The 18,907-nt window shown below is 55.0% G+C and overlaps 3 protein-coding genes and 1 long non-coding RNA gene across 9 annotated transcripts; 2 read left to right on the plus strand and 2 right to left on the minus strand.

The window, feature by feature from the left end:
* Positions 1-251: 251 nt before the first annotated feature.
* WDR46 (WD repeat domain 46) lies at positions 252-8,179 on the minus strand. Its single transcript, XM_042938439.1, has 15 exons — positions 8,015-8,179; positions 7,697-7,909; positions 7,507-7,587; positions 7,254-7,366; positions 7,047-7,134; positions 6,824-6,885; positions 6,433-6,537; positions 6,194-6,344; positions 5,936-6,071; positions 5,643-5,742; positions 1,379-1,692; positions 1,136-1,230; positions 866-961; positions 604-717; positions 252-505 (listed from the first exon to the last, which is right to left on the minus strand). The coding sequence occupies exons 1-15, from the start codon at positions 8,081-8,083 to the stop codon at positions 404-406; spliced, it is 1,839 nt and encodes a 612-aa protein (XP_042794373.1). The 5' UTR covers positions 8,084-8,179; the 3' UTR covers positions 252-403.
* On the plus strand, positions 919-4,411 carry LOC122219773. The gene is made up of 2 exons (XR_006202537.1): positions 919-990; positions 3,715-4,411. It is a non-coding gene; the product is annotated as an uncharacterized LOC122219773 (long non-coding RNA).
* Positions 8,180-8,269: 90 nt separating the features above from the next.
* On the plus strand, positions 8,270-10,054 carry PFDN6 (prefoldin subunit 6). Of its 5 annotated transcripts, none has more exons than XM_042938447.1 (5): positions 8,270-8,368; positions 8,740-8,888; positions 9,135-9,205; positions 9,295-9,419; positions 9,657-10,054. In XM_042938447.1, the coding sequence occupies exons 2-5, from the start codon at positions 8,825-8,827 to the stop codon at positions 9,784-9,786; spliced, it is 390 nt and encodes a 129-aa protein (XP_042794381.1). In that variant the 5' UTR covers positions 8,270-8,368; positions 8,740-8,824; the 3' UTR covers positions 9,787-10,054. The 5 variants fall into 5 exon arrangements, with proteins under 5 accessions (XP_042794381.1, XP_042794380.1, XP_042794384.1 ...); XM_042938446.1 differs by having other exon boundaries at positions 8,810-8,888; XM_042938450.1 differs by lacking the exon at positions 8,270-8,368 and adding an exon at positions 8,393-8,567 and having other exon boundaries at positions 8,810-8,888.
* A 654-nt stretch (positions 10,055-10,708) lies between these two features.
* Positions 10,709-18,772, minus strand: RGL2 (ral guanine nucleotide dissociation stimulator like 2). Of its 2 annotated transcripts, XM_042938429.1 has the most exons (18): positions 18,101-18,189; positions 17,694-17,893; positions 16,319-16,402; positions 15,882-16,060; positions 15,713-15,763; positions 15,327-15,624; positions 14,803-15,054; positions 14,614-14,717; positions 14,432-14,516; positions 14,262-14,330; positions 13,991-14,065; positions 13,370-13,402; positions 13,126-13,247; positions 12,933-13,028; positions 12,724-12,835; positions 12,319-12,609; positions 11,524-11,638; positions 10,709-11,394 (listed from the first exon to the last, which is right to left on the minus strand). In XM_042938429.1, the coding sequence occupies exons 2-18, from the start codon at positions 17,850-17,852 to the stop codon at positions 11,183-11,185; spliced, it is 2,337 nt and encodes a 778-aa protein (XP_042794363.1). In that variant the 5' UTR covers positions 17,853-17,893; positions 18,101-18,189; the 3' UTR covers positions 10,709-11,182. The 2 variants fall into 2 exon arrangements, with proteins under 2 accessions (XP_042794363.1, XP_042794364.1); XM_042938430.1 differs by lacking the exons at positions 17,694-17,893; positions 18,101-18,189 and adding an exon at positions 18,624-18,772.
* Between the last annotated feature and the right edge of the window lie 135 nt (positions 18,773-18,907).

Genomic DNA, 18,907 nt, shown 5'->3' on the forward strand with positions numbered 1-18,907 from the left:
GTCCAAGAACACATACCTGGGGAGCCTGGAGGCTGCCAGACCATGCTGGATGGGAAGGACCTCTCCAGGGACATGGGAAAGAGGAGGAAGGGCCCTAAAGAACAAGGCTAAGGCTATAGTGACGAGATATGAGGTGGGGGTAGAAGCAGGACACCGTGACCCCTCAGATCCTAGAGTAGTCCCATCCTGGGCAAAGGGAGGGGAACAGGTCCTAAGAATGATCTAGACACATTATCCAAAAAAACCCCACCTTTTTTAATCCCAACCCAGCCCAGGAGCCAGCTGTCCCTACCCAGCTGGGGAAGGGGCATACTGCCCCCTCCTTATTCCAAGGAATAGGGTCATTTCCCCACAGGCAGTCGAGGGGGAAAGTGTTGCTCTCAGGCCCATCCTTGGGCACGGCTCAGCGCAGAAATCTGTCCAGGGCAGATGGTCGGGCCCTCGTGGGCTTGGCCTTCTTCTCTTGCTTCTGCGGCTGCTGCTCAAGGCTCTGTCGGACTTTATCCTGGGTGGTGAGAGGGCGGCAAGGTGAGAAGTGGCAGGCTGGCAAGGGCAGAGGCCCACGGGACACCTGGTCCACCCCCCCCCCCAGTGGTCATTTACCCGGTGCTCCTCATCCATGACCTTCCTCTTCCTCTTCACCAGGCTTGCTGTAGAACTGCGGCCCTTCTGCTTTGGCTTTGGCTGGAAAGGAGCCTTGGCCTCGGGGTCGTAGCCCTAAGAGAGGAGACAAGGGTAAAATCCCTAAGAGCCTCAGAGACCAGGAACCGTGGCAGTACCATGTGCTGTGCCGTACTTCTGGGGACATGGCACGGGGGAGGCTGTGAAGGGGGGAAGGGCCTGGGCACTTGGGCCTGATTCATACCAGCCTCTCTATCCGCTCCTTCTTTTCTTGCTCCAAAGAGATGACATCAACCTCTGCCAGGGCTCGTGGGTCCAGACAAATGAGCTCTGCAGGTACCTGGAGGTGTCACGGAGGGACAGGAATGGGTAAGGAGCCATAGGAGCCACAGGAGGATGATCCAAAGAGGGACGGAAGCCAGGGGGCTGCTGAATCCCACTCTTCCCAAGACCCCCGGGGCCATGGGGAGCTTTTCCTACCCCCAGCCCAAACCACATGCAGGTACATGCTCACCTTCTCCAGCAGGGCCTTCACCTCCCACTCCTGGCGCTGCTTTTGGCTCCTGTAAGGGTTACTCTCCAGGCCGTCAAAGTTGGGCTCAGCAGCCCCTAGAAAGAGGGAGAAGCATGGAGCTATAAACAGAACCAAGTCCAGCCGCTCCAGCCCAACCAAGCCCTTTTGCTCCTGGCTATCACAAGCCAACCCACACTTCCATCCAGAGTTCATTCACTGGACCCCATCCTCTGGCCCACTCACCAGGTACCAGCATGCTGGTGATGCCCCCAGTGTGCCCCACCCCCAGCACGTCTTCAAAGGGGCAGAAGTGAAGGCCATGCACGTGGCCTGACAGCCGGTGGGTGAGGTAAGGCTGCTCCAGGGAGGGCAGGCTGGCCTTGCCCTGCCCTGCCCATATGTTGACCACGTCACCCATGCCTGCAGCCAGCAGTCCCCGCTGGGAAAAGACCAGATGCCCTGCTCCCTGGGGCAGGGTCCGAGCACTCAGAGGCTGGAACGTCCCTCGTAAATCAAAGATCTTCAGCTGGTGGTCCAGGCCAGAGGTGGCCATGTACCTGGTAGAGACGGGGAGGTCAATTAATCTGCAGTGTGGGCTTACTGTGCAGGTCTATAGCCAAGTGCAAGCATAAAGTCTCGGTGGGGAGAAACAATTTTTATTTCCCTTTTACAGATGAGGAAACTGAAGCTCAGAGGAAGATAATCAAGTAAGAGTGAATGGTAGAGCTAGAATTCAAGTCCAGCCTGTCTCTTTAGTGTCTCTTCTCCCTCTTTTTTTTTTCTTTCAATATTTTAACGTTTATTCATTTTTGAGAGACAGAATGTGAGGGGGGAGGGGCAGAGAGAGGGAGACACAGAATCCTAAGCAGGCTCCAAGTTCTGAGCTGTCAGCACAGAGCCCAATGCGGGGCTCAAACTCACAGACCATCATGACCTGAGCTAAAGTTAGACATTTAACTGAGCCACCCAAGCGCCCCATTAGTGTCTGCTGTCTTAATCAAAGGGACAGTGCACACACCCATCTGTACCTAAATGAGATGTTCCACTGTACCCACAGGGAGTACAGTGGCTCAGCAAAGAGAAGGATCAACAGCAGTGATCAGGGAGGACCTCTAGGAGCTGTTCTAGGTCATTCTCAAGAAACATATAGCAAGTACAAATGAATTAATATCAGTGTGGAGATGGTGAAATGGAAGCAGAGGTCTGTTTTTGGGATCAGTGGGAAATGTCAGGAGGATCACAAGGGGACAAACAGCAGGGGCTCTTTAAACTCAGACTGAGGACCCAGAGTCCCCAGCACTGCTCTCCAGCAATGACAGACCACAACTGGAAGATTGTGAGGACCTGAGAAAACCTTAGGAAGTAATGAAGTAATAAGCTAGGAGGCCCTGCCCCACCCCCTCTTTCCCTGGGAAAAGGGAGGGCAATCCTCTCAAGGAATCATGCACTGTAGTTTGTTTTCCAAGGTTGGAGTTTCTATGTTCATGATGTTCCTCAGAGAGGGAGGCTAAAGGGCGACCAGCCAGGCCAGGGTATGTAAGTTTGCTAAGGGGCCACAGACTCTCTTTTTAGCCTTGGCTGTGAGCCAAAGAAGAGGGTACCAAAGGACTCCTATGAAAGGGACTAGCCTAGTGATGGGGCTGAATAGAGGCCCAGCTGGACACTTCTCCTCACAAGACAATCAGGGCCCCAGCTGCATCAGATGGAAAGACCATCAATGCAAACCAGGAATTACGGAGGGCTCCTGGGACACAGGTCACACCCTTCAGTCAACCCACAATTCAAGGGAACATACTGGCTTCTCTCCCCACACATACCTGCCTTTGGGATCCCCTGCACAAATACCAGCCCACTGACCAGAGGGCATCCAGGCTACACTACCATGCTACTAACCCTGCAGAAAACAGTCTAGTTCTAAGAATCCTATCCAGTCCTAATGCCAGCTTCCAGAATGCCTCCAGGAAGCCAGTAAGCCTCATCTTGAGCCCCTGTGGCTTATCTGAGGTGCTCTTGAGAAGGACCAGAGATAAGCAGAGTTGGGCCAAGATCAAGGACCAGAGCTGTACTCAAGGTGTTGACCAAATCTCAGGAAACTACGTGATTAGGCCTCGGGCACAGCAGCAGCTGACCAAAGCAGTCTAGGGAAGGCAAACGACAACATAGGTTCAATGGCCCACAGAAAGCATTCTCCTAAAGCCAAACTGGCACAAATACAGAGTAAAAATGGTTGAAGCATATCTCTCGGCCCCTAAGGTACAACTACGGGAGGGCAAGGGGGTCTGAGCATCTGAAAAGTTTTTATAAGTTGGGGACTACTGGGCTATTCCTTTCCCAGACTTAAAAAAAAAATTTTTTTTTAACGTTTATTTTTGAGAGAGCATGCAAGCATGCAACTGGAGGGGCAGAGAGAGAAAGAGAGAGACACAGAATCCAAAACAGGCTCCAGGGTCTGAGCTGCCAGCACAGACCCTGATGCGGGGCTCGAACTTGCAAATTGTGAGATCATGACCTGAGCTAGGGTCAGACGCTTAGTGACTGAACCACCTAGGTGGCACCCCCCCCCCCTTTTTTTTTTACAGACTTTCTTTGAAACCATTTGAAAATAAAGTGATGGAGTTCACATTTCATGTACAAGATTCCTGAGCAGCAGTGTAAAAGGAGGAAAGCAGATTAGTCTGCCAGCAGCACCCAGGACTTGCCAGCAGGAGGAACAATCAGAGGCTGGAAAGTGTCTGTGAATATCACATGTGTTCAATAAGAGGCAGCAAGAATGGACAGAAATGGACCTCAGAGAGGCCCTTGAGGGGAAAGCAGCCAGGACCTCACAGGGAAGTGTGGGCAGTAACGAAAGGATGCCACCAAAACAAGCAGTAGAGCCTGGGCACCCAGAAAGCACCCAGTCAACAGCAATTTGGTTCCTGCCCTTACTGATGGCTGAAGATCACAGAGCAATGGAGCTAGCTGGAGGTGTCCAGTCAAATTCTGGGTGACTGGAAAGTGTGGCAGAAAGGGAGCAAGCCTGGAGGAACTCTGGGGAGTGGGGTGACCTATCCCGCGATGGACACATTAAATCTGGGGCAACAGAAGACAACTTAGTAGGAACTAAGCGTGTCTCCTGGCTAATCGTTTCCGTCAACCACAGTCCCGTTTCTGAACATAAAGTAGAATACTGCCCCATGACAGGCTCAACAGCCCATTCACCCTTGTACCCCCAGAACCTCAGCACAGAGCCTAGTCCGCAGCAGGTGCCCAGTGAGTGCCTGACAATGAAAGGAATTAAGAGGAACATCCACTGATCCCATTAGAGGGAACTCATGCGGAAAACAGTGCACCAGGTCCACACATATGTACGAATCAGACAGCACAGCTGGGCAGCTGCAAACTCTCAGGAGAGGCAGCAATTCGAAGCAGGCCCCCTACTCCTACCCCTCACATCACCAGCCAGAACTCAAGAGAACGATCATCTTCAAGGATGCCAGTGGTGAAAGCCAGTGCTCCGTACTCCCTGGGCACCACGCTAAACCCTACAGGCTTTAACTCGTGTTGATACGGGCCGCCTGTGACAGCCTATGAACTAAGCCCAGGGCTTGGCAAACTACAGCCCATGCGCCAAACAAATCCAGCCCACCACCTGCTTCTGTACAGCCCTGGAGCTCCAAATGGTTTTTACATTTTTAAGTAGTAGGAAAAAAATAAAAAACCTTTTGAAACAGGTGAAAGTCATAGGAGATTCAAATTTCAGTGTCTGCAAAGTAAGTTTTACTGGAGCACAACCACATGCTTTCATTGGCTTCTTCTGGGGCTGCTTCTGCACCACAAGAGCACAGGAGAGAGGTCAACACCAACACCACGTATGGCATCTCATCTCTGCACTACTGTGGGCACACCACAACTCACAAGGATACCATTATAACTGGACAACGTTTCAAGCGCCACCTATCTCACGATCTGTGTGAAAGAGGTTTTCAAAGACAAATAGGTAAAATCTCTTCCCAGATCAATGCTAACAAGCATTTGCAAATGAGTTTGATGATTTAGAATACTGTAACTTTTAACCTTAACTGAGCAAAATGTTATCCTCAAAAAGAGGAATCCAGTTCTTCCCATCAGACCTGTGTTACAAAAATGCTATATTCAATTATTATATTCTAAGTTTTATGGCCTAAAAATTTGTGATGCTTTGTTTTCTCTTAAGTACCTACATAACATGCTCGAATTTCCCTCTCGGCTAGCAAAACCTAAAGTCTTTCTATTTGGCTCTTTACAGAAAAAGCTTCCTGCCGCTTGAGCTAGATACTCATCCCCACTCTTGGGGTGACGAAAGAGTGTGTGGCACACAGAGGTTATGGAGTGTGCCCATGCTTACGTGGCCCGTCAGTGGCTAACACCAGTATTTAAATCTGGGCAGCTTGACTGCAAGTCTATGCTCCTAAAGGCATACTGCTTTCTATACTCTTCTACCCAGCGGCGACCTCCCCAGCACCTCATGACCAAACAAGTGACTTACGTGCCTGTAGAATCTACTGCCACAGCCCGGACCCCTCCACGATGACAGAGAATCTTTGCCAGTGGCTCCTTCATGGCTGGACTCCATAAGGACACAGTCCCTGGATGTGAGAGAAGAGGAACTGAGGTTATCAACAGGCGCTACGGGGATTATACCTGGGAAAGATGGGGTCTCAAGGCCAAAAGGTATCAAGAGAGAGGAATAGGGGCTATCTAAAGGGATGTGCAAAGTGCAAATATAGAAGCAAAGCAGGTCAGGATGATCAAAGAGTCAAAGCTCAGCTAGAGACCAACCGTTGCTGTGTCCGAGATGGATAACGGCATTGTAAGGGTTCTTAGTCATGACATCCAGCCGTCCAGCCCGAGCATTCAGAGCTGCCACGATCTTTCCCACTGACACATCCAGGTAGGTCAGAAACCCTGTCTCTGACTGAGAGAAAGAGAGAGATCAGAATGAGTCCTGATTGCCCTCTGTCCTTCTAGTGGGATCCCAGAGAAGAAGCAGTCTTCTCAAGGGCTGCCGCCCAGTCCCCGTGTTCCATTGCCACTCACGGCCGTGGCCAGAAGGAAGTGAAAAGGCAGGAACTCAAGCCGCATGACACGGTCACAGCGGCGGATACAGTGGAGCTCGATGCCCTGGTTGTCATAGATGTGAAGCCAACGATTCTGAGCGACGGCAAACAGTGCCTCTGAATGCAGAAACCTGGGAGGAAGGCAAGAGTGGTTCAGTGGGACAGGGGTCAAGGGACCGTCATTCAATCGAGAATGGGATGCCTCGCCCCCCCACTGACCGGATGTCCCGCACTGCCTCCATGACGTTGATCTCGCACATGAGCCTCTTTGTTACCCAGTCAAGGGTGGCCACATGACCCCGGCGCCCTCCAAAAGCCAGGTGTCTATTAGAGGTGGGGAACAGGCAGTGTCAGTGCAGGGAAGCACCGTGACTCAGACCATCTGAGGTCTGCCCCACACCAGCCCCTCCTCTCCAATGAGACATTTTTACATGCTCAACCTCACATGCAAGCAAATCACAGGACCGCCCCCCCCCCCCCCCCCCCCCCCACCCCACCATGCCCATCATCGGCCTAAACATACACTGGCCTGGCTGAGGTGAACATGGCTGAAGTGTTTAAGGAGATGCAACCATATCCTAGTTCAAGAGTCACTGACATCCAGCCTTACCTTCCAGTTCGGGAGTAATTCAGTCTGTAGGGTCCAAACTGCCGCAAGTTCAAATCAAAGTGCTAGGAAAGGGAATATCATTAAAAAAAAGGGGGGGGGGGAGAGAGAGAGAAAGTCAAGAAATAATTGGCTTCTTTCAATAATTCCCTCTTGTAGTCCCCACTTCCGTCTTGCTCTGCACCACCAATGTAGCCAGTAGCCCCTTTTCCAATCTCAGACTCACCTTGGCTGCACTTGCAATATCCACAGCCTCCACAATGTCCACCTGGCGTATCTTTGCCGTGTCTTCCCCATCCTCCCCTTCCAGAAACCTAGGAGTGAGTATTAGCAGTAAAACTTCCTAACATGAAGTGGGTGTACCAGCGTGAAAATGATAAGGGACAGCCCCATAAAGCAGGGCCTGGGGAGGCCCACACGAGAGTCCACTTACCCGGGTTCCTCAGCCAGAAGCAGCTCAGAGCGAGCAGCTTTAATGCTTATTTCCTGTTCCTCAGCTTCAGCCACTTCAAGTCGGGTTCGGGTTTTGGATTTCGAATGCGGTAGCTATAATATCGTTGGTGGTGGAGAGGTGAGAGAAGAACCGGACATTATGTAGGCTTCCGCGAGAGCCACACAGCCCCCCTCCATCCCCACTCATATACTCTCGGGCTGCAACCCTTCCCCACTCTCTGGCTGGTCCTCACCTTTTTGGATTTGTCAATGCGACAGAACTTCTGAGCCACCTCCACAGGGACGGGGGCAGGGCCTGGAAATGGATCCTGGGCCTGGGGAAGGAGGTAATAATTAGAAGACAGGCTAGGGCTGACCCCCAACCCTCGCACGCGTAAAGTACAAGGCGACTTGCCCCACCACCTTATCAGGTCCCAGGCTCACCCCGGACAAACTCCGCTGAGGCCCCGGGTTCCTCCGCTCTCGGGGTTTCTTCGGGAGCTGAGGCTTTCTGGAGAACCGAGACTTTTTGGGGTTGTTAGTGTTCTTTGGCCTCTGGTGGCGGAGCTCACGATTCCTTTTCTTGTTACCAGGGGGCCCCGGAGAAGCTCCAGCAGCGGTCAGAGTGGTTTCTTCCTCCCAGTACCTCCGGGGTTTCTACGGGCAGAGCAGGAGCTCTTAACACTCCGCAGCCCGCGCCGCGCCCCGCCCCCCGCGACCCCACAGTTAAAAACTTCTCTTCCACCCCAGGGAGGTCTCTACCTTCTTCTTGGCCTGAAGTCTGTTCTTCTTGGGCGGGACATCTCTGCTCGGTTTGGGGAATGTCTCCATCTAGCCCACCCGAACGACGATCCACGTGCAAAACTCCTCTCAGCTGTCTCACAGTCGGCTTGGAAACTCCCGGAAGTCGGCCGGCCCTCATCCAATCAGCGCCGTACCAGATCTGAAGCCTTCTAAGCGCCATCTTAAATGAGGGCTCTTGCGCGCGCGCGCTCTCTCTCGCTCTCTCGGCGCGCTCTCTCTCTCCTCTCTCTCTCTCTGTCTCTCTCTGTCTCTCTCTCCTCTCTCTCTCTCTCTCTCTCTAGCAGCAGCTTATGCCCGAGTAATGAATGAAAGGTAATCTGAGGCTGGGGCCCAAGAAACAATACAGTTTCTCTTTCCGGCTTCGTTTCCCCATCTTGCCTAAACCTTCCCGAGTCCAGTCTTTTTTTGGCGGAACACCATTCATTAAACCTGCCCAAACTACAGTTCCCGACATGCGTAGGAGGACAACTTCCGGCACCCTCTTTTCCCAGCATCCTTTGTTTACTTCCAGGTTTAGTAATAGTGAAGGGAGAACGTGAGTAGGGCTGGGTTACGGTTGAGGGGTTTGGGGGTCTTAGCCTCAGCCGCCTCCCCCTGGGACCGGGATAGAGTGGCTCTGCGGGACGGGGAGAGGCTGCGGTGCCCCGGGAGGGTGTCTCTCAACAGTGCTGTCATTTCCGCAGGCCAGGCCAGAAAGGGGAGCTTGAGTACCTCCCAGAGTGAGACCCTGCGCCCCTCTCCCGCTCCCCGCAGGCCTTCGTCCCCGCCATGGCTGAGCTAATCCAGAAGAAGCTACAGGGAGAAGTGGAGAAGTATCAGCAGCTACAGAAGGGTAAGGGAGCAGGGTCGGTGTGGCCTCGCCCCAATCCCTTCACTCACAGTCCAGAGCCAAACCAAGATAATGTTTCTGCCCGAGTCCCCGCGGGCAGCTCCTTCCCCCATCTCAATGCTCTTCCCCACCCACTGACCAGCCGCCCCGTCCTTCCCTCCTTCCTCAGCTCCATTTTGTTCTCTCCAGCGTTGGGATCAGGCGGCACATTTGATGTTGCTAATCAAACGTTTCCCCCCCAACCCTCAGACTTGAGTAAATCCATGTCAGGGCGGCAGAAGCTTGAGGCGCAACTAACAGAAAATAATATTGTGAAGGAGGTGAGAGAGGGATTTGCGGGGTGGGGGGGGGGGCGAGGAGGGACCTATACTGGCAGTGATTGATCATTTATGTCCCATCCCTCCACCAGGAACTGGCCCTGCTAGATGGGTCCAACGTGGTCTTTAAACTTCTGGGTCCTGTGCTGGTCAAACAGGAGCTGGGAGAGGCCCGCGCCACAGTGGGGAAGAGGCTGGACTATATCACAGCTGAAATGTGAGTCTTTCTTCCACCAGCCTGCAATGCACCCGACAGGGCTGGGGGAGAGGTGTTCCAAAACCATTATAGTGTAGCTCCAGAGTACCCCCCCCTCCCCCCGGTTGTCCAGTTCCTCCAAACCCTCCCCCAGATCTCAAAGTTCCTCCCCATCAATCTCTTCCTTGCTTTCATCACCTTCCTTAGTAAGTCCCATTAATTTCTCCTTATTTGCTTGTCTCTCTTGCCTCTCTTCAGTAAGCGATATGAATCGCAGCTCCGCGACCTCGAACGGCAGTCAGAGCAACAGAGGGAGACCCTGGCTCAGCTGCAGCAGGAGTTCCAGCGGGCCCAGGCAGCCAAGGCAGGGGCTTCTGGGAAGGCCTGACCCCGTGGTGGGGGGAGGGGGAGGGGAGGGAATGAGGCAGCTCTAGGGTCTATACTGTAGCTAATAAAATGTGAAAACACCTGGCTGTTTTCTGACCAGCCACTTCTGTCATAATTGTCTCCCATCCGTCCCCCAGGCCCCTCTCACTTTATATATACACCACCTATATTACTCCCTCAGGTCCCAAATTCTTGTAACTGGAATCTCTCTGTGGCAGAGTAATCCTTTCTTCTTTCTTGAGAGTAAAATCTGAAATGTCTCAAACCTACTTCTTGCCTGTATGTGCAACGCTGAATTCTCCCCTATCTTGGGTGGCAAACCCCTTTAAGAAACACGGGAAGGGCATTTGCATCACAACAGTTGTTGGGAATGTCAGTTCAATTGCCAGACTCACAGTAATCTAAACTGAGACCGCAGGGTGAAATGTGGTGACCCTCCTTGCTATGATTTCTTGCCATCTTCCAAATAGCCCTGGCATCTCTCATCAGTCTCTTTCTGGAATGTGTTTGAATGTAGCTTAGATGGATTTGAAATCCCAACATGGAATGCTCCAAATTTAGACAGTATCCACAGAGTTGTTCTTCCATTTCTTTGTCCTAAAATTGTTTCTTACAAATTTTCAACCGGGGGTTGTCCTTCATATGGATCACTTTAATTGGGTGGGTGGTACTTGACATGGGTCTGTGACAACTGCGGAGAAAAACTTAAGAGCAAAAAGGACTGAGGTGGAGGGGTTGCTGGGGAGCAATTTCCTCACAAAAACTTGTGAGGAAACTGTTTTCACCAACACCTCACTCTCAGCAATGGGATAGAAATGGGGAGAAAACACTGGCCTCTTTCTTGTTACTTGGCGTCTACCTTCAGCCAACTCTCTACCCCCACTCCCAGCAGCTAGACCATACACACTGCAACGACAAGGGAGTAGAATTTATGTAGTGTTTTGGTTTATTATCTTAGTGTTGTCACAGTGACGGGAAACCCCACAGTAGGAAAAAGAACTCCTACTAGAACCTACTTCTTGCCATCCCCTCTCCCCAGGGCTCAGAGCCTCTAGGCTTTTCTTCTCTCCCTCCTTGCAGGCCTTTCCTTGGCCCTTGGCATGCTAGGATGTGGTCAGGAATCAGAAACTGATTCCATTTTCTACCACTAGCTGTGTGCCGCATTCATGGAAAGTAGGGAGCTATACACAGGTATCCAACTTGGTTACCAAGATTACCAGTTCCCCCAAAGCTGAATCCCTCAGCCGTCTGGTAAACCAGTGGCACTTCACTGCCCCAGGGTGGTTGGCCACCTTTCTGGGTTTCTTCCCAGTGCAACATGACTGCCACCATTCAGGATGGCTACCCACATCTGCTATGGCCACCATGAGTTCTGTTGTGCCGGCAGGGCTTCCTCCTCAGAACAGTGCCCGGGCAATCTTCCTCCCTGTGGCCTTGATCCTGGGAAAGGAACCCCCTCCTCCCTCACTTGGGGGAGTTCCTGAGGCAGAGGGGCTGCTGGTGAGACCCAGTGTAGCAAGAGAGGGCCTTCGCCGCTGCCGTAGGAGGAAATCGTGCGAAGCTCCATCCATAGCGTAGAAGACGTTAGCCGAGGGTGGGATGGTCAGCTCTGTGTGTTCAGAGAGGGAGTGTCGAGAACAAACATGGTCATTCCCCCCACAACCACCTGGTTGTGGACGCCTTCCCACTGCTGGGCATCCCTCTCCGCCCAAATCTGACTTCCTTCATGGCCTCTCACCTCGCTCCCCCGGTAGCAGCTGCACTAGCTCATACTCCGAAGCCACTGCAGAATCACGATTGTTTTTTTTAAGGACACGACTGATGACACTCGGAGCCTTGTCCTGGCTTGTCACCTGGCAGGACAGAGACCAAAAGGACAATAAATTGGCCATCACCTCTGCTTTCTAGCCTTTCAGTTCTAACCACTGATCCCAACCAAAAATGGTTACCGGTGTCAAACACTTTAGAATGAACAGGGAAACCCTATACGGTGGTTCCCTGTACCGCACAAGCCTATACTCCATGGTGTCCAGTGAAATAGGGCTGCTTCCCTATGACAAAACTGCCGTTGGTTCTGAAAATCTAATATGGCCACCAAAATTCAAGGTGCAGCAGCTAATGCAAAGTAGCCTTTAAAATAAAACAGCTGCCATAACCTTGGGGAGCCTGGGTGACTCAGTCAGCTAAGCATCCGACTCCTGGTTTCAGCTCAGGTCATGATCTCACGACTCTTGAGATCAAGCCCCGAGCTGGGCTCCGCACTGACAGCATGGAGCCTGCTCGGGATGCCCTCTCTCTCCCCCTCTCTCTCCCTCCTTCCCTCTGTCCCTTCCCCACTTATGTGCGCACACTCTCTCTGTCCCTCTCAAGGTAAATAAATAAACTTAAAAAAAATAAGAAAACAGCTGCCATAACCAAAGGTCAGAATTAAAACTAGAATCATCCTCTTCTTGGCTATTCAAACCTAAGACAACACCTGTAGCCCCACAAGGCATCATCCTTCACCCCTATCCCCAGCCCACAGCTTCCTCACCAAGATGCTCTTGTAGACGCTACCATCTTCCCCCAGCTCCATCTGGACTCGGATGATTCGGCAATCAGAGGCCCCTGGCCCAGACCCCCCTCCCCCACATCCAGTCCCCCTGGAGGCCCCCTCTGCACCCCCACTGAGTGGGGAGCCACAGGAGGCGGAGCGGCGGTGACCTCGAGAAGGCCTGGGAGAGGACGCTGGGGGAGAGAGGTGGCTGGGGTCAGCCGGACTGTGCAAAGATGGAGTGCTTTCCAGGGCAGAGTCCAGAGATGAGACAGACGGCCACTTCATGTGCTGGGGACAAACAACATGGGGGACTGGCATGAAGGCAGAGAAGTCAAGCAAGAAACATTCACAAGGGCAGGTTCAGTGTTGAGTCAGAGGTCAGAGATCGGGAACAGGGCTCACCTGGGCCAGCCGCGTCAGCAGAGGGGCAGGGGCTCCAGGTACGTCACCTCCCCCGACGCTGGGCCGGTCCCAGGAGACAAGAGGGGTGGGACCTCCAACAGAGCCCAGAACCCTGGAGTGGCAAGAGACGGGGAGGGTCAGAAGAAGAAGGGCTCTTCTCCCAAGTAGCTTCCCCAAGATGCTACCCCCCTACCCGCGGACTCCCTCACTCTGTCCACTGTGAGATGACCAGCGTTGGCCGAAGCACCCGTGGGGCAGGAGGGTCACTGGTACCAGGTGGCTCCACCTCACAGGACACTCGATGGCTGTGAAGGGAGGGAAATGGGCAGAAGTCAGGACGTGACACACCGATCCCCACACTCAACCCCAGCCCTGGAGTCCCAACCTTGCCCAGCCAGTCACCTCTGGGCCTCTGTCAGTGGCCGGAGCCCCTGTAGCCACCGCTGAATATCAGGGTCAGGTCGGAGGTCATAGCCACGACATTCGTTCTGGAGCCGCCGCAGTTCCGAAAGGACAGCAAACTCCTAGGAAGGAGCCCACAGTCTGCAGGAGCCAAAACTCAGGGACCCCCGACTTTCCCCATCTCCCTCCCCTTCCTGGGACATGACTAGAGAGGTCTAGCATCCGGCCCATGCACTCCCCTCACCTTCCTCCGCTTGTCAAAATTGATGTATCCGTTCTGCAAAAATAATGGGGATGGGGTGAAGCCCAACCCTGCCACAGACAGACTACCCCTTTCCAAGCACACACACATCCACATTCAACTCACACACACTTCATTCACTAGGCCTCTGACTTCTCCGTCCTTTCCCTGGCTCCCCCTCACTCCCGTCATGCCCTAAGCCCCCTACTTTACCCTTGAAATTGAATGGTCACAGGTAGAAAGGGTGTCCATTTCATAGATGAGAAAATCAGGGCTCAGAGAGAATGAGGAACTTGCCCGAGATCTCAATGTTTGTTTATTTAACAAATGCTACATATGCTTACATTTAGGGCATGTTCTAAGCACTTGCCAAACATTAATTCACTTAATCCTCATAATAACAGACTGACATAGACACTGTCACTGGTTTCCTGTTTACAGATCACTAGGCACAAAGAAGTCAAGCAACTTGCCAAAGTAACAGAACCAGAATTCTGGCAATCTGGCTCGAGCCCTGGAGTTCAAGCGCTAACACCCCACGGCACCTTTCTGGAAGGTCTGTCTGGCCCTGAGGCCCATTTGTTCCCTCATCACAATGCACACATTAACACACACACCACCAACCTCCAGCTCATCCTTGGAGGCTGCATCCAGCATCACCAGGTCCTTCAAGAAGGTGCCAAGATATGGGACCACACCCTGAGGTCAGAGGTCAGGATTAGACCCCCAGCCCCTGATCTGAGAGCTCTCCACTGCTCTGCACTTTCCTATCCCATTGTCTTGAAGGACAAATTTAATTCCCCCACCCCGCTATGCCTCCCCTCTACATCCCTCAGTCTGCTGCCCCCCACACACTCCTTACTCCTTCACAACCACCCCACAACTGGTCACTCACCCCACCCCGGGAGCCAGACCTCGGGGCCTTCTTGGAATTTGGCTCCAGAGAGGGCTGCAGCTTCGCCTCCTGGGTGGGGGGAGGGAGGGGACAGAACAAGGAGATATAGGTGTGGCACGTGTGGCACGGGGAGCAGGGGTGGCTGGGAACACCAGGGAATAGGGCCTCACCTGCAGGAGGAGCTCCCGGCTCTGGGAATAATTATCCTCCTCGGAGAAAATCTGGCAGAGGCTGGAGAAGACTCTGAGGCTGTCCCTGAGGGGTGGAAGGCAGCAACCTTGAGGATGGGCCAGGCTCACCCCCACGCCTCTTCCCAGCCCTCAGCTCCAGGCCAGTGCCCCATCCTCCCCACCTGGCTGCTTCCCCCCAGGCTGCTCGAAGCCTGTGGATGGGGCTGGACTGCAGGGCCGACACAACAGCATAAACCGAAGAGAAGTTTCGGAGCAGACGACACTCCTGTGGGGGTCACAGAGGCAGGCCAGAGCTTTGGGACCTCTCTCTCAACACCAGGGTCCCCAACGAGGCCAAGCCTCTCTCTTACCTCTGCCACACGGATCCACTTCTCCAGGAGCCGAGCCCTCTGGGGAGGACGGAGTGGCCGAATGGTCACCTCTCCAGGCCCTTCTCCAGTTGAGGTAGCCCCCAGGACAGAGCTGACCACAGCCCCTGCCACCTTGTTGAACTGTGTGACAGTAGCTCTGACAGATGGGCAGAGGTGGGAATGTCCTGGCCGGTCTCTATGACCCCACAGGCTCCCCAGGCACTGAGAGGGGACCAGATTGAGAAACAGCTCCTGCAGGGCAGAGGTCAGAGGTTAAGGTTCATAGTCAAGCGAGGTCAGCCTTCCAATATCAAAAGTGTGAGGATCTCAGGTGGCCAAGGAACCAAAGGGGCACAGGGTGTGAAGGGTAACAATCAAGGGGAAAGGGAGAAAGGTCAAAACTGAGTGGACAGAGGAAGCTGGGAGCTGGATCAGGAAGGGTTGGAAGCATGGAAAGGATTTGGAGTGAGGGAGAGGTTAGTAAGGGGGCGGGGGGGGGATGGGGTCAGAGGTCAGTGTCTCACCGCATCTAGCAGGGTCAGCTGTTCGGCCAAGTGGTCAGCGAGGAACACCAGGACATCCGTGGGGTCAGCAGGGGGGTCGCCGGGGAGGGCCAGGGACTTAGGAAGGTCGGGGGCCTGGGGGTCCACCCGGGACCGGAGGTTGCGGATGAGGTCAGCGCTGCCCCCCCCAACACCCTCCCCTGCTGCATACCCTGTCCGAAGCAAGAAGCTCTCAAGCCGGTCAAGCTGACCCTTGACCTCAGAGCCAAAATCCTCAGGGTGAGAGGCCAGCCAGGTTGACAGTACAGAGATGGCTACCCTGGGAGAAGGGGAAGCAGCCAGGGGTCAGGTATCAAGCTGCAGCTCAGCCAGAGGGAACTGTGAGGTTAACAGTCGGGGTCACTCACCCTATTGTCCTCTCTAGTTCATCAGTAGGATGAGATTCAAGAGCTTCCAGCCTGGAAGAAGAGATTCTATCTGCCCATTTTTTCCCGACCCCCAGTGGCTTTGACTACTTTGGTGGGATTTTCTGGCTTTAGAAAGCCAGATACCATCTTGGTCCCTTATGACCCTGACCTGTCAGCCACAAGCCCTAGCAGGGCAGGCGTGGAGGTGAAGGCCCGGTGGGTGGCCAGGAAAGCTGATGTGAAGGTCACGTCAGCCCCTGATGTCCGAGCATCCAGCAAGTGTCTGACCAGGGCCTCCAGAGTGCCAGCTCGGAGCCTTCGAGAGGAACGCGGGGGAGGCGTTGGGGCCTGTTGGAGACAGAAGGACAATTACTGACCCTTTTTTCACCTTTGCCCCTAGATCTCTGGGGAAAATCCCAGACCTAGGAGATGGTCCAGGCTCGTCATATGAGATTCAGAGAGGGCAAAAGACTTGATCTAAGTCACATGGCAGAGTCCAGGTCTCTAGACCTCCAACTTAGCACTCTGGCCAAAAAGTTGGCCAGAGGAAAGGGGGCTGGGTGGTGATGATGGGTCAGAGGTGAGAAGCCAAAGTCAGGGTCTCACCAGGGGATCAAGAGGCCGATACTGGCGGCTTGTGACAGTAAATATGGCACCATCCTCCTCCTCATCCCAGACAGACACAGGGGCCTGGAGGAGCAAGGAAGGGGAAGTCAGACAATCCCACACCACCCCCCACAGGCCCCAGCCCTCACCCCCAGGCCCTACTCCTCCCTCTGTACCCCTCACCTGTGGTGGCGGGGGACAGTACCAGCGAGTGCGAGGGGTGGGGGGGGCTGGTGACCCCAGGTCTCCCCCACTGGGGCCCAGACAGCCCCCCCCAAGCCGCCTCAGGGCCCGGTGGAGTCGAGGGGGTGGCAGTGGGGAGGTGGGTGGAATGCACGAACCCTGGGCCTGGAGACCGCTGTGGCCCTTTCCCCCCAGAGCTGAACCCCAACACAGCACAGAAGCAAGGTGCAAGGGGAAGCGAGAGAGGCAGAAAGCCAGAGGCAGAGACCTTGAGAAGCTGGAACCTCAGTCACAGGCACAGCCGCAAGCTCCGCCCTCCCCCCTCCCCCGCAGGAACTGACCGAGCCCTAAGAGTTAGTCCTTCCCCTTAGCCCCCTTCCCCCTGGTCGCTCAAGGCTGGAGACCCCCTCGAGGTGGCGGCTCAAATCCCAGTACAGGAAGGAGAAGGGGAAGTTGGGATGATTGGGGGGGCGGGGGGGGGCGCAGACTCAGAGTCACGTGGCCCCAGCCCCTCCCCCAACCGATCCCGAAAAACCAGCCCTGCCAGTCACCCTGCCCTCACCTAGTTCTGGACCCAGGAGTCCAGGGCCTTGGGGCCCCGAATCCAATTTCTGGCCCCTCCTGAGGCCCCGAATCCTGCTTCTGGCCACCACCATTAGTCCCGGAGGAAAGCTGGTTACCGCCCCCCACACACACTCAGTCTGGGATCTTTCCTCCAAAGTCCGAGAACCTGGGCTTCCCGCCTCCACTCATTGCCCAGCAGGAGAGGGGGAGGGGTCACAAAATCGAACGGTTCCCTCCCAATCCCAGAGTCAGAGGAGTCGGTTACTGTGGAAACAAACCCCTCCCCGCCAAACAAAAACAAGGAGGGAGACAGGGACCAAGACACAATGCCCAAAGAGGCAGGCACACTCTAGCATAAGCAGGTAGAGCCTGAGACCCGCAGGACAGAGAGCCAGACGCTCTGGCAGTAACAGGGAAGGTTCCTGCGGGCAGGTCCTGAGTCACACTGCCACAGAGAGCCACAGAAATTCCGGGACTCCCCGCAGCGGGGAGACAGGCAGCCACCCAGCAAGAGGCGCGGAAATAACTGAGGCTGAGGGAAAGAGATGAAGGGACACACAGACACCAGAGAAAGGTGGAGAGTCTCCGAAATTTATACCTCCCCGACTTCCCACCACCCGCGTCTCACCTCGTCTTCTTCCTCCTCCTCCTCTTCCTCCTGCCCCCCGCCCACGCCCTGGCCACTTGGGCCCCCACCCTCTTCGGGGTCTCGGCTCCGGAAGCTGCTCAGCACGACTCCCCCGGGGGGGCTCGTGTCCCAAAGCAGCCGCAGGGGCCGCGGGAGCATGGCCGAGTGAAGGAATCAGCGGGGCCGGGCCATGGGGGCGCCTGGGGAGAAACGGAGGGAGGGGGGCAGGTGGAGAGTCAGGTTGGCGCGGGGAATCGGGGAGGAGAGGGACGCGGGTGGGTGCCTAGGTAACCGTATGGAGGTCCTGGGGGGGGGCAACATAGGAGTGGAATATGGGGGGCCCTGGTGCATTTGGGGGATGAGGGGGTACGGGAACGGGCAGGGTCACAGGGTGTTCTGGCTCTGACCTGCTCGGGAATGGTGGGAGCAGCGCGGGTCCCGGGCCGCTGTTCCCGTCGGTCTCCAGTCCCCAAACGAGTCCCTGGACCGAGTCCCCTCCTCGGCTTTTCCGCACCCCCGTTACCCCCCCGCCAGGCTCCCGGGCCCTCCCGCCCTTTCCGCTCCCCCCCACGTCCGCCCGCTCCGACAGCAGGAGCCAAAAAGGGAAGGAAGTGAGGACAGGAGCCAGGGTTGCGGACTAGGGGAGCCCTGGATGCCCAGCGGCCAGAACCCAGGAGCCCGGGTCCCCAGCTCCGCTGTGCTCGGGACCCCCTACTCGGGGATCCTGGAGCCCTCTTCGCCCCACACTTAATTGGAATGGATGCCGGTCTCCAGCTCCCGAGGGAGGACAGGGGCCGAATTTGACATTCCCCTCCCCACTACACAACGCCGAGGCTAAAACAACCGTGGGAAGCGCTTTAGGTGGAGAGGGATCGGTTACTCCACCCCGCGGGGTTACACTCCCCACCCACACCCACGCGTGTAGCGGACCGGAATCCACTCCGCGTTTTCCGAAGTGCGCTGGGTTCCGGCCCTCTCGCAAGGGGGCGGAGCAGGAAGTCGACACATCCGGTTCCAGATTCGACACTCCCGGGTTTCCGGCGCTCGGCGCTGGTATCTGCGCTCCCTTCTGCCCACCCCCAGTGCACTTTGCTAGAGGGCGTCCTCCCCGCCTTGGGTGGCGCCCGACCCCGAACTGTTCCGGAGGATCGGGTGTCGCCAAAACGTTTGAGAGGTCGGGGTGATTGGCAGGAACCAGAAGTGACTGTAAGAGT

The sequence above is a fragment of the Panthera leo genome, chromosome B2, assembly GCF_018350215.1.
Source record: "Panthera leo isolate Ple1 chromosome B2, P.leo_Ple1_pat1.1, whole genome shotgun sequence".
Taxonomy (NCBI): Eukaryota; Metazoa; Chordata; class Mammalia; order Carnivora; family Felidae; genus Panthera; species Panthera leo.